The following is a 14,757-nucleotide window of genomic DNA, read 5'->3' as shown; positions in this document are numbered from 1 at the left end:
AATAATTGTCGGCGTTAATTAATTAATGCGTTAACGTGAAATTAACGCGTTAACTTGCCCAGCACTAATATATATATATATATATATATATATATATATATACGCCCATCAGTAGGCCTATATATATATATATATATATACGCCCATCAGTAGGCCTATATATATATATATTAGTGCTGGGCAACAATTACAATTTTTAATCGCGATTAATCGCATAATTGTTTCGCGATTAATCGCATTGTTTATGGCAAAGTTCAATAATGAATTGAAAAGTAGTGTATTGCGCACTTTTATTTTTAAAGTACTGCTGTATGAATAAAAGTGCAACAACATTTGGTTTGCAAACACTTTAAACAAAACAGGTTATTTTTAACAGCAGTATTCCCTTTACACAGTAGCAGTTATAACACAGTTATAATGATTTAGCATCTAGCCAAAGTTCAAAGAAACAAAGAAATGAAGATAAAACTGTTTCTAGAGGGTATTACTTGAAGGCTGTGAAGTCCAAATACAGTTTTATTCTCCTCTGTGTTTGCTGTGGGCCACTCTTCTTCCAGGGAAAAATAACACAGATTACTAAATTTGCCCAAGTAAAAAAGAAAAGAAAAAATTGTGGACTTCCTTTCTCACCCAAACTCAAGCGGTGAGGAAACTCGTAAAAACGGGTATCTGACAGAAACAGCCAATAAAACCACTTGAGCTCTGACACAGTTTCCTGTGTTCACCAGCACACGCTGACCTGCTAAATGGAGGCGGCACAGCCTGTTTTAAGCCCATCAGACGGTGAGTCTTTGCGCTGCTGGAAAAGAAAAACAGCGCGGCGGTCAAGGGTGCATTGATGCATCGTGGAGGCGAGGATAAACAGACTTTATGGTGCATTACAGAGGCAGACAAACACACAGGCGAGCACAAATGTGGCCAACGGCATCCTTGGACGTGGCAAATTAAATGCACTCCCTCCTGTCGTGTACGACATGAGAGGTCTCCAAATGTTCATGCCATTAACGACGAGCGCACATACAAGCATAAACACACCCAAGGCTGGATACATTCCTGTACGTCTTGGAGTTCTGCGGCTGTCAGCGTGACGGCATGTTAACCTTCCTTCAATACACACACAAACCCTTAAATCCAGTCGCAATGCAAAACACCATGGCTGACCAGCATGAGAGAGGCTTTCAGCAAAGACCCACTATGGAGGGGAGTGAATGATAATATGCACCATACAGGGCTCCGCACTGCATCATGGGGCAGCTTTGAAACAGGATCCCACCACTGTCAAATCAGAATAAATCTGCGTCCTGTTTTCCTTCACTTGCTCATACGGTGTGTTGCATATCATCGACAACTGCAGTTCAATATGTTTAATAAACAGGTTCCTGTAAATAATATACCCAAAGAAAAGATTTATTCTAGATAATTCAGGTAATAGCTCTCTGTCCGGAATAGTGTGTAGTCGGGCTGTGCAAAAATATTGATATAGCTTAGTATCGCGATTCGCGATATCTTTTTAAATGATAGTGAATGAATATGTCCGCCATCAATACATAAAAACAATCCTGTTTTAAACGTATGTTGCCTCAAATCCCTGTGTGTGTGTCAAACAACCTCCTCCTCCTCCTCCATGATATGTGAGGAGGAGTACTCATCTGTGATATATCATTTTCACAGGTGAGTACTTTGCATTTTAGTGTTATTTCTTCGTCATGCCCCACGGTGTGTAAAGGCCTTAATACTGCCTGTGAGGACTTATGACAAACACACTCGTCTTACTGGTTATCACTGATACCCTAAGTTCTCTCCATGTCAAGCAAGCGAGCAGTTAACTCTACACAAACTGTCAAAGCGTGACCTTAAAACAGCTCATTCTGGTAAACACAGCTCTTCAGCCAGAGTTGTTTCCAAGCATCACAAGGACTTTTCTGGTTGAAAAAAAGGACTATTATGATGTCTCTTATTAATTAAGTGCACGTTTCCATCTCTGCGGCGAATCAGCTTCCATCAGCTGAAAACGCTACATTCGCAACCTACAAAAACAAAAGCCTCACTGGCTTTTTAATAAGATGCACAGAATCCAGAAGGATCTTTATTGTAAATGCCACAACTCATTAGGCTAATTACCCTATCACACATTTACTCCGCTGCTAATAATGAAGTAGGCAGAGAGGCAGAGAGAGGGAGAGAGAGGAAACCACACATCTCCTCATAAAGTTGGCATTCTAGCAATTAGTGGAGAGAAACATTAAAGCCCACACAGACTTCCTGAGCAAAATAATTAAAGAAAATTGGCAGAGGAGCTGATTCTCCCTGCTTTTCTCTTTTCAAAGTCTACAGCCCCCATATGAGCAGTGTGTGAGGCAGGAACACTGGCGGATCAGACTTCTATTAAAAAAACCAGTGCTTTTTGTGTTTTTTTGTGTCTTTTTTGCATAATTTGACTCACTGTGGAAGACGGTGACTTGTGAAGTCAAATTTAATTGCGATTATAACAAGGTAACAAGGTGCGTTTAGTCATTAGCTCATCGCATGGACAAAAAAATAATTCCAGAAGTTCTAACGTGCTCTGCCTCCTCTGGATACAGAACAGCAAGGGTTTTCACTTAAGAGCTTCAAATAATCATATTTTAACAGTACATGCTGGTGAATCCTCAGTGCTGATCACAACATTTTAATTGGCCATCCTACACATTTACAGACTCAGCAGGCTCCTCATTCTGCATAACGCCATTTAACCGGCAGGAAACTTATTTTATTCTCATCCTACTGTGTCGCATAAATACACTGATACTAAACAGCTATACTGTGTTTGCCTGTAAAAGGACAAAATATGGACCCTGATAGTCTTCAAAGGGTGTTGTGAAAGTGCAAATACTTAATTGCTGGTGTAGTAAGATAATGAATCATCTAACTAACTGATCAACTTATCCTCATACAACGGTTCGCCTGCTATCTGTGCTACGACGGTTCAGCAACACGAGCGATCAGAGCGCCTGTGCTCGGTTCAGTCCAGGCAACACGTCTACTTGGTTATAGGACGAGATGGGGCTAATGTTGGAATGAGGTGCGTTTGTTACGCAACTCACGAAGGTGACGTTAGTTAAGTGCATATGTTACGTGACAGAAGTTAAAATAAATGAATGTTGATTTGTCTGCAGACAGTGCCCTTTAGCTGAGGCGTGATTCTCAACTGATCAGCATAGCGACGTTGTGTGAAACTGCAGTGACATCATATTTAACGTGTGGTCGCTATTGTCGGTAGTTTGGCTATAAAAGCCGGCAGGGTTGGTGCAGGACGTCATGTGCAGCACTAGTGATGATTCTCTCTCAATCAGTTTTCTGCAGTGTTTTAACTCCACCCTCTAACTGCTCAGCTCGCTCGGAACCTGGACTGAGATGGTACCAAAACAAAATACCAGTTACTATCCACAACTTTTACTGATGGAAACTTTAAAATCAACGTTCTAGGGCAGGGATTCCCAAAGTGTGCTGCCTCTAGGGGGTGCGCGAGAGGAAAAGTGTAATGGCGGTCTGATGGTGTAATAATATTAAATATAAAAAAAAATGTAATTTAAAAAGTGGGATTTTTCACAAAATAAAAACATGAATTATAAAAATCCCCTTTGTAAGATTTAAAATTAAAAACGTACAATTTAATAAATGCACTTGAGCTCCTTCCGGCAGACTTGCCGCCAGTCGTACACACTAGCCAGCCTAGCTTGTGCAGCTAACGTCAGCTAACAGCGAACTTCATTCATTCAGCAACATTCATGCAAATATGCTAAACTGGCTGAAATCGGGGAAACTGTCAGGTGGGACATCTGAAGCTATCAGTCGTAAAAGAGGAGAGGGAGAGAGAGAGAGAGAGAGAGAGAGAGAGAGGATCGGAGGCGAGGGGAACGGAGAGGTGCGTTGGGGAGAGACCGGGAGAAGAAATCGAGCCAGAGTCAGAGGAAGATGAGACGGAGGAGACCGAAAAGGAGGAAGGGATAGCACAGACAAATCGGGAGCACATCGGCCCATCGCGGAGTCAAGGTGAAAAAAGAGGAAACGAGAGTGAGCATCAGACTGGGAAAAAAAAGAAGAAATATGATGAAAAGTATCTGTGTCTGGGCTTCACTTGTATTGGCAACGCAGATTCCCCAAAGCCACAGTGCGTGGTGTGCAGTGAGGTTCTGGCTAACAGTCTGAAGCTCTTATTTACGTCGCCACCTGAACACCAAGCATGCCAGTGCAAGTCAAAAGCCTCTTACATTGTTTATATCGAAATTGGAGGAGTTACAAAACAGCCAAAAACAACTGGAGTCTCATTCATGTGTTGGGTCTATAAATGACGCACTACGGGCTTCATATCTGGTTACAGAATAGCGAGAAAGGGGCTACCGCACACAATCACTGAAGACGTGTGCTTGCCAGCTGCCAGAGAGATGGTGGAATGTATGATTGGGGAGAAAGAAGCAAAAAAGTTGGACATGATCCCGGTGTCCAACAACACTGTGTCGCGCCGCATCGATGCTTTGTCCGAAGACATCCTGGCTACATTAGTCGCTCATGAATTTTAAATTAAATGTGATAATCTGCCTGTGATAATAATGTTAACACCATGTCATTAGTGAGGCACAAACCTGTCTCAGTCAAACAGGCAAAGCAATGTAATGAAACCGTGTTTTTAGTTCAAGGGTTACTGCTTTCATTTCAACAGATTATATTATGTTTCTGTGTTATTTATGTTGGAGGTATATAAAGCGTGCACTGAATGGTCAGTAGCATCGGTTCGCATTCCTCACCTCACATGGGCGCATTGATTAGTATTATTATTAGATCACATGTCATGTTTACACAGTAGTACTTATATTATTTACCATAGCTGATTTATTTTTGAAATGAATGTAAAAAAATTGAATGCAAACAAACAGAAGGGTAAATATTTTGTCCAAGGGCCAGATTTGTCTCGCGGGCTGTTTGCCTAACACTGCCATAAATGATTATTTTACGTTTCTGTATACGTCTAAGTTACACACATGTTACATGTTACATGTTAGCGAGCCACCTTTAGAATATTGGGTGACATTTTTGTCCCACTCTGCTAGGCTAACCGTCTTGCCCTGCTGTCAGTCTTTATGCTAAGCTAACCGTGTCCTGACTGTAGCTCCATACACACAGACATGGGGTTGATTCTCATGTCCCTCTCAGAAAGAAAGAGAGTGAGTTCCAGCCCTTTACTGCCACACACCACACAATCAATACACACTGCTGCAGGTCCACTTCTGTGCAAACTGTTTTACATTAATCAGCACATCCAATACAGGATACACAGATCCCGGCTCTTATAGAGGCCAATCAAGATGCTAATAAAGCACATGAGCATTATTAACTTTAATATATTCCCTCTAGAAGACAACAAGAGAGACCATATTTAAATTAACTTATAAATAATAAGGTCCATCAGCGCTGCAAACATTCTTGTTGTGTTTAGCTGCTACTGTGAGCTTCCTCTGTTCAAAACATGGCTGCTCACATCAAAGGCAGCCTTGTATCTCAGAGGAGTCGCTGAGGACTTTACAGCAGCTCGCCTCAGGCCTGAATACAGGGCCCCGCACACCTCCTCCAACAGCAGCGGTGGATAGCCGGCGGTGGGACCCGAGGAGACGGGCTGCACCAGACGGCTGCTGGGCGGCCTCGCGTCTCATTCCACTCAACAAATCTAGTAAGTTGTTGGTTTGCTGCCGACACAGGCTCGATTAAAAATGTCTGTATTTTGAATAATTTACTTCATAAATAGATAATACAAGCTCATTATAAGGGTGCATCAATATTCTAGCGATAAGCTGAGAGAGGAGGGATCTTTTTGTACTGGAGCTTTGGGTTTCACCCAGCAGTGGTTTTCTTGCTTATTTCCCACTCCTGACAAGGTGGTGCCTTCCAGGGCTTCTACATGGTAAATAAAAGAATACAGTTTGGAACACATGTCTGTAGGCTGATCTGTAAACAACCTAAGAAAATAGGGTGACAAAAGAGAAAGAAAAGGCAAAAAGCTTATCTACACCTCAGCGTAAACATTGTCAGAGAATATCTCACAATGCTTTTACTCAGAGCTTAATGCAAATGAATCTGAAAGTTTACTGAAAGAAACCGTGTGTAGCATTCTATGAGTGATTATACGATAATGGCCTGAAACTAAGAATCTTTGCTTTTTCTTGAGCTTAGAACGAGCCAAGATAGAGCCTTTGGTGTTTTTTCCGTCACCTGAAGGCCACCGTAGTTCTTCCACACGTGAGCCACTGAGTGCAAAACCGTGGAACCGCCGGCCGCCGACTGACTTTCTTTGCTGCTAAAATAGTGTTATTATGGTGATAATTGCCTCTGAAGGTTTTGCCCTCTGCACCTCATGTTACAGTCTTGGACAGGGCTGAGTGAGCGGAGGGTTATACAGTTGGGTGAAATCTGCAACCACACCACTACATGGCACTAAATCCTATACACTGTCCCTTTAGAGAGAGTGCACTAATATTTTTGAGAATGAAAAAGGATTCTTTCCAGAAATTCCACACTGAACCAGTACACAAAGATGGTTCAAATGTATTGATTTGACACTTGGAATCTTTTTTCACAAAAGTGCATTGGCCCCACTCAGTAGGTTCATATACATTTGGACTTTCTCAAAACCAAAAAGTCTTAGCCAACTCGTAGCTTACTTCCAGAATGAGCACTTTACCACTTGGAGAGCGATGCTTACCTTTGAAAATGACTGTTGGCGTGAAAGAGAAATAAATTGCGTTTTACAATTACCTTACACAAAACAACGCTGTTTACCAAATGAACATCACTAGATTTAAATGTGTTACCCCTCTTGGGTTTTTATAACCAAATACAGTCCGTTGTCACTCCCAAGCTGTCAAAAACAGGAGCTTAGTCAGTGTCTCTACCCTTCAAACTATGACGCTCTACATGGCCGTGGTTAGGAAGTCTGGTGACGTAGCATGAAGAGATATTATGTCAGGTTGGAGGGTTTATAAAAAAACACGGGACCGCTGGTAATGTCCAGTGTGAAACCAAAAGTCAGATTTATTTTAAGTCAACATATAAATTATGTGACGTAAAATAACGTAGATTACATAGATTACGTAAACATAAAAAACGTACTTATTTGAACCCAAACCACTATCGTTTCCTAAAGCTAACCAAGCAGTTTCCTGTGAAGACAAAAGTTTATTTTGAAAAGATACATGAAACGGTGGAAATAGGCTCATCCGAAAACGGAATCTAGAGGTGTACGTAGAGCGTCACATTTTGAAGCGTAGGGCCACCGACCAATCATCTGTATTTGACGAGGTGGGAGGGGTTAACGTGTTGCCCAATACGATGACTAGAAAGCATTCATTCATGTATCCATTCATTCATTGTCTCACCCTAATAATCAGAGTCAGACTCCCAGTCCACACTATGCAGGAGTCAGAGAAACAGCCTGACTGCTGCCAGCACATCAAATGCTTATTTCAGACTTAATTTATTCAAAGAAAAGAAAAGTAAATTGAGGGTGCTTCTGCTCGCCTTTGATGAGTGAAAGCCTTTACTGAAGGTGCTCTTTAGTTTACCAACGACACTAAGTGAAAATTGAAAGAGGCACTTCAAGAACAGTTTTTAACCCTTAGATGCACGAGTGACTGGACCCTACACTCTTCCATAAGTGGGTCAAAAATGACCCATATTAGAAAAAATGTGTTGTTATGCCATTTTTGTCATTTTGGTTCAGAATAATCACTTGTATAATATTTTGTATTTTATTTAGGACCACACAAGAATGATTTCATGTTTGAAATATCTTTATTTTTCACCTTTTAACATTTTGAAAAAGAAAATTACCCAGAACAGCAATAGAAAAATGTGAACATCCATTGTGTGTAACTGTCCAGTCATTGACAGTTCCTCTCTCTTTTCCATGTTTTGCCTTCTTGTCACATCACTGTAAGCAGTTCAGACAAACTACCCGTTTCTGGCTGTGATCATTGCACACAGGTACATTGCATTTCCCACACCTATTGTTGACTTTGCGATCTTTGTTACTTGGGCAGATCTGACACCTCTTTCTCTTTGGTTGGCCCTGTCTGCTTCTTTCCTGTGGCTGGGCTGTGGCTTTTGTCACCCCACACCTTTCCATTGCTTCAATAATCGGGGTTTGCAGTTGCGGGCAGCCTTCCAGTCGACTCCTCATGTGTGGTGTGACAAGCTCCTTTGACAGCTCTTTGAGGAAGAGCCGTCGTGCATTGGTGATGCCGCTCTTGAATTCTGGGTGCTGAGCCGTGAAAAAGGTGTAGGCATTCAAGGTGGCGATGTCAATTATGTTGTACCACAGCACCATGGGCCACCTCTGTGTTTGGCGCTTGCAGGTGTAGGTGCCAACCATCTGGTCAGTGGTGTCTACACCTCCTTCCGTCTTGTTGTAAAATGTGATCACTTCTGGTTTTTTCTTTCTGCTATTTTCATCCACTACTTTGTCGTGGTGCATCGTGCTCAGGAGCACAACAGCTTTTCCTTTCTTTCTGACATAGCTGACCATGGTAAGGCTGTCGTTGAATCCAAACTCTGTGCTGTGAACCTCCCTGGACTTGGAAGGCTTCATCAGAGGAGGGATGTCTGGCTTGTTCTGACGTAGAGTCCCCACAAGAGTGAGATCCTTCTCCAGGAGATGCTGCGCAAGAGGCACACTGGTGAAAAAGTTATCCATGGTGATGTTGCGACCTGTGTTTCTAAATCTACTACACAACTGCTGGACAATGTTTTCCCCCAGATTCTTCTGAACTTCTTCCCCTGGTTGTCTCCCCGTGTAAACTATACCATCTATTGCATAGGGGATGCGTGCATCACAAACCCAGAAGATCTTTAGGCCGTACTTGGCGGCTTGCTTGGCATGTACTGTAGAAACTTGCACCTACCCCTGAATGGCACAAGCTGTTCGTCCACAGTGACACAATCACTGGGGATGAATCACTGTCTGCAGTTGACCAGGAACAGGTCCCATACATAGCGGAAGGCTGCCATATGGTCTGTTTCCAGTCGGAAGGCTCTGGTCCTCTTATCATCGAAGCGCAAGGTACGGCGAATGTCTTCAAATCTTCCAACAGCCATAGTGGCCTTGTACATGGGATTATGTAGAGGACTCCCAAACAGCTCACGGACTGATACATCCCAGTTCTTCTCACTTCCTGCAAGCAGGGTCAATCCAATGAAGGCCATGAATTCATCTTTGGTGACATTTTTCCATTATTTTCCTCTAGCTGTTGCTACTCTCCGTCCTTCCAAGTTTGTGCACTTCATCACCTCTTGTATTATATCATCAGTGATAAAGAGCTCCCATGCGTCTTTTGGTGAGACAGTGGTGCTAAGCCCTTGTGCAGGCCCTGACCGACTTCTGAGGATATTGTGGCTCTGTGTTCTGCCCTGGGTGGGAGGTAACTCGCTCCAGTAAGAGCCCTTCCGACTCATTCTGTTGGACATGATTTGGACACTTTCTTCTTCAGAGGACACAGAAGAGGAATCTTCTGAGTCAGATTGATCCTGTTCAGTTGGATTTCCAGGTGGACGACTGCCACTGCCACCTGGACAATAGTCTGGGTCCTCATCATCAGAAATTTCAGACTCGGAGTCCAACCCCGTTACTGCCTCTCCATCATCCAGCATCTGTAGGACCATTTCAGCTGTGTATCTAGCAGCCATGACACCTTGGATGAGGAAACATAAGAGTAATGTTTTCAATAGATCAATATGTAGCTATATAAATAAATACACACACACACACACACACACACTACATATAGGAATGTTAGCTAACTTAGTTAGCTAGCTAGTGTTAGCTAGTTATAAAGTAGGCTAATTTGTTGATAAATAATAACAACAGTCACGAAAGACACACACAATATTATATGAAGATAATACTTACACGTATCAGGTCTTGCTGTGTAAAATAATCTTCCTGAGGGGTGACACTTCTGATATAGTCTGTGTGGTCCACAGTTAATTTATTCCTGACAGAAACAGTTGATAAGAATCAAAGGTTCCCATTGGATTCCATAGAAAATGCATGCGGGTCATTTTTGACCCACTTATGGAAGCTTGGGGTAGCAATACAAAAACTACAATTTCTTAAAATGTATAAAAGGTAAGTTAAAAATGTAAATGGCATTATATCAAAAACATGTTTTTTGAGGAATACCTGGAATATGAAATGATAACAATTTTTCATTACGAAGATATTTCAAGAAAACAACCTCACCGGGTCATTTTTGACCCGGTGAGGTTGTTTTCTCATGCATCTTATGCATCTAAGGGTTAAAAAGGGTTAAGTCATGGCTTGTTTAAGGGAACATATTAATTAACACACCAGTGCTTGTGGCCTTCATCAGCAAGTAGCACATCAAGTCAATTTAGTACAATGTTTTGTATCAGGCTAGAGAGGAAATGCAATCATCATTTCAAAGAGAAGAGAAGGGAAGAGAAGGGAAATGCAAGGGCAGAATGGTCCACATTGACAAGCACTCACATCTATTTACCTAAAGGCAAAGTGAATTCATCATTCCATGATTTACAATATCATCATTCACCCAGGACAGAATTATGACACATGAACCTCTCATGGGAGATTGAACCAACCTGTAAACGGCCCTCTTGTCAGACTCAAGCTGGGCCTGGGGGTCAAGGGTGACACTGACAGAGGTATTTCCTGTTGCAGAGGCTGCTGGGATATGGACCTGTGGGGTCTTGGGGTTCTGCTGAGTGGTGCCCGTCATCTGGTGACCGAGAAAACAATGACAAAATCAACTTTGCATTTAAACAACGGTATATTTTGTTGCTGTTCAGGTGGTTTTCCGGTTGGTTCTTTGGCTTAAAGGCGTTCATACATCCTGGATGTGCCGAATAAACAACATGAACACGCTAAATTCCTGCCTGGGATTATTTCGCATTAAAACCAATGGATCTGGTCTTTGGTGCTTTGGCAAGGTTGAGAGTAATAAAGTTTGCCATCTTGGTTCAGAGTACGGAGCCTCTGTGTTGTGTCCATTTGTGAACATTTTTAATCAAGCACAGCGTGATTGGTTGAGGCATATATTTGCGGTATTTAAAAGGCCTTAAGAGTTGATGTTGGGGGAGAGTGAAATGGATCCTTTGGTTCCCAGCTGCTAATAAAAGGCCAAACCTGCTCCCCCTGTCAATCATGACCGAAATAACAGGTTTATCAACGATGTACAATCTTAACATGGACTTCTTCTACTTCTTGGAATAATCGAGCAGTTTGACTTTTCAAAAGCAATCAGGTGCAACATTCAACTGACTAGCAACGAGGATGTAGCTGGAATAAATCATTGTTGCCGACATCAGTAGCCTCGTACTGAAGCTGTTAAGCAAAATGAATGAGATCGGATAGATCCAGTAATTGAACAAGGCACGCTCCGGTCTCCTATAGAGTCCTGTTAGATGATAAATATTCAATGAGCAATATGTTCACAACAGGCCATACTGCTGAACCACACATACGGTATTTCTGTTGCTCTGGAGAACGACAGTACCAGTGCTGGTTGATGGAGGAATCATTGTAGAATCTGTTCTTTGGGTGATATTTGTTGGGTGGCCAGGGGAGCGAACACGCTTTACCAATACAATCCATTGTCTTCTTCATCTCTCTCCACCCCACTTTGTCTCTCAGCCGTTCTCTCTGAGGATATGAGTCTAACAACCCCCAGCCCCGTTGTCTTGTTTTTGCGTCGGGGTGGGGTGGGAGGAAGCTTCACCCCACCTTCGAGCACCAAATGGGAAATAAATTAGCTTCTTCACACTTAACTAGCTCTCATTTGCATTTGCCGAGCGCGCAGACTGCAGCTCGGGAGCTCTCCCACGGCACTAATCCTCTGGGCGAAAGCAGACAGAGGTGGTGTGGACCAAAAGGAGGGTTTAGGCGGCCGGGAGAACCCGCTCCACCTCCCCTCCATGGGAGGGTCTGCAGTGTTACACACAGACACAGTTAAGGCTACAGTAATTACAATGACCTCTTGGTGGCATCACGTGTTGTGTTGAACACGGCAGGCTGGGGCTCGACCTCTTATCCTCACACTTTGACATACAGTATGTATCACTCTTGTCTTAATTATGAAATGCAATTCAACCTGATGAAAAATAATTGTAATATTCCTGTAGAGACTTCCATTTGGGATGTCAGCTGTATTGGAGTTGTGCTGGTTAGAGCTCTAAAAGGGAGTTATGAAATACTGTATTTTGATTTGTCAGCAGATGACTTTGTGGCAAGAAAGTAAGATATAGTTAGTTGTCATTATTATCACGATTAGACATAAAGCATTTGTGTCTGTGAGGAAGTAATGCCACTTCAACAAAAGCCGAGGATTAACTGTGAGTGGTTTACACTTCCTGTCCACACCCGTCTATAACACATCATAAACATGCTTAAAAGGTGTTATAATCGGTTTATAGCACGGCGTAAGTAAAGATACATCATTAAAGCTTCTGTATACAAGATAAACATAAAAAGGAATTCATTCTTACTTGAATTAATGACCACTTAGAGTAACTTATAATCACATTATAAATAATTATAACAGTGGTTATAATACATTGTGTTATGTTATCAACTATGGGAATTATAATACACGAGGATTCTGACCAGCAATTATAAAGTATTATGACACTTGACCGTATTGGTCATGAAATGCTTTTTGATGTGTTAATATTATTGTCATAAAGCATTATGAATATTGATTAGTGCTTAGAAGTATAATTATATACTATCAGCACATTTTAACACGTTATAAGTATGTTTATAATGCATTATAGACATGTGAGTCTTATTATCATATTTATGTGTACTGTTGTAAATATTACTTAAATACTATAGAGTCTGTGTAAGCAATTCATTATCTCCCATAAACACATTCTTCGACTTACAGTGTATATTTGTGTCATTTACTGATTACCATGACAGTGTTAGTTGGAAGGAGCATTAACTTATTTTTTTCTTGCACAAAAGAATATCAGCTGCCTGCTCTAAAAATGAAAGGTCATTAAATCACTGCATATAAATGATCAAGACTAAATGAGCAGCAATCTATGTTAAAGTTTCGGGGGGGAAAGCTGAACGCTAATCTGCTTGATTGATTTGTTTGTCATCAGATGATGATTCACACTTTTAGCTGAACAACAATATATGTTTTCACCTGAGCCCCGCCCACTCGAACCAGGATAAAGAGCACAGATAACACACAGACATCTACCGAAACAGTTAAGACTGTTCTAACTCTGACAGAAAAGCCCCATCGCTTCCAATGAGACCTGCAAATACAGGCCTTCAACATTCACTCTCAGGTACCATGAGGTCAAATTCTGATGAAGCCTCTGACCTGTTGACTCTCCTGGTACGATGGTGGAGGAACGCTCTGGGTGGCCATCATTGTCACTGCAGGTGCTGGGGACGCATGTTGCATCATGGGATAGCTTCACATTTAGACTGGGAAAGAGACAAAAACAAGGGCAACATAAATCCAGTGCAAGGAATGACTGAAGTATTTTACAGCAGCAGCCACCAGGCGCTGCTATGATTAAATAATGATTCTCACTCTTCTCTTCCCCCTTCTTCATTTACAAATTGAATTCTTTGCTCCATCTCCTCTGCATGTGTTGCATAGAGCCGACAGTCAGCCGGGATGCTGCATTAATACTGAGTGATCTAACAATGCTGCAGAGCAGAGAGAAAACAAAGCAGACTTAATCACGGAGCGCTTTTTACAGAAATACTTTACAAACCAGCGGGTTCATAATGACGGCGCAAACAAACCCGACCACTTGTTTACTAATTACCGACCGCCATGCTTGTTTACCAATTACAGTACAGCTGGCTTTAAAGCAAAGCGTCTTGGTGGGGTCACCGTGGTCGCCTCTATGTGTTGGCTGCTGATGTTGTTGTCGCGCCGTTACCGAGCCAATCAAGAGGGCTAATTAGGGCTCTTGTTGGCGGGCTAATTGCTATTGGCCGGGACCCCACAGGGCTGAGGGCGGTACCCTGCGGAACACGGCTGTAACAATCACGCCCACCCCTACTGAAGGAGCTAATTGGTTCAGGGGTATGTTACACACACACACACACACACGGACCCCCTGCCATCGCCCCATCTTACTATAGGGGAGCTCAGCAGGTGCTCCATCCTAAAGCTATATGCAACCTATGTGTACACCCTGCATGGAAATGTGCTGTAAAATAACTGTTTGACGTGAGGGGGTGAAAGGGTGTTTTGATAAATGTTAAGGGGTAAACTTAACAGAACCTTTTATTTTTCACATTGTATAGTTTTAACCTTTATAAAAGATGAATGTAAATCCAAATGTTGGCTGGTTACCTTCAGCCCCTGGACTTATTGGAAATATCTCTTCTACTGCCACATTGAGCCTTGTGTGGCCATGAAAGGCAGGCAGCAATTACAACGGACTGGTGCACTCGGACTGCATGACGTATTGACGTGGAGGGACACGCTTGACTGTGAACGAGTGAAATGCAACTGGAACATCTGAGAGAAATCTCTGTGCCGGTTGCAACAACGGTTCAGATCTACCGCTTCAGGACATGAAGATGTGCAGTAAATCTGCCAGACCGCTAAAGCCCCGGATTTGCGACAGAGGTTTGAGTTATGGACTGATAAAAGAGAACTTTAATCTTCCAACAATAGCCATTCAAGGATCTCAGAAATACTATAAAAGGAATATCAT

At 42.3% G+C, this 14,757-nt stretch overlaps 1 protein-coding gene across 1 annotated transcript in view; it reads right to left on the bottom strand.

The window, feature by feature from the left end:
* Window positions 1–14,757, bottom strand: part of pknox2 (pbx/knotted 1 homeobox 2) — a 108,413-nt gene that overhangs the window by 35,105 nt on the left and 58,551 nt on the right. Inside the window, exons 3-4 of the mRNA XM_079283953.1 lie at window positions 13,398–13,504; window positions 10,645–10,781 (exon numbers count right to left, since the gene is read on the bottom strand). Of these exons, the coding sequence (XP_079140079.1) occupies window positions 10,645–10,781; window positions 13,398–13,484 (224 nt within the window). The 5' untranslated portion in view covers window positions 13,485–13,504. The remainder of the gene's footprint in view (window positions 1–10,644; window positions 10,782–13,397; window positions 13,505–14,757) is intronic.

Source organism: Melanostigma gelatinosum, assembly GCF_949748355.1.
Source record: "Melanostigma gelatinosum genome assembly, chromosome: 14".
NCBI classification, from domain to species: Eukaryota; Metazoa; Chordata; class Actinopteri; order Perciformes; family Zoarcidae; genus Melanostigma; species Melanostigma gelatinosum.
The sequence above is the reverse complement of the archived record's forward strand: the minus strand, read 5'-3'. Positions and strand labels throughout refer to the sequence as shown.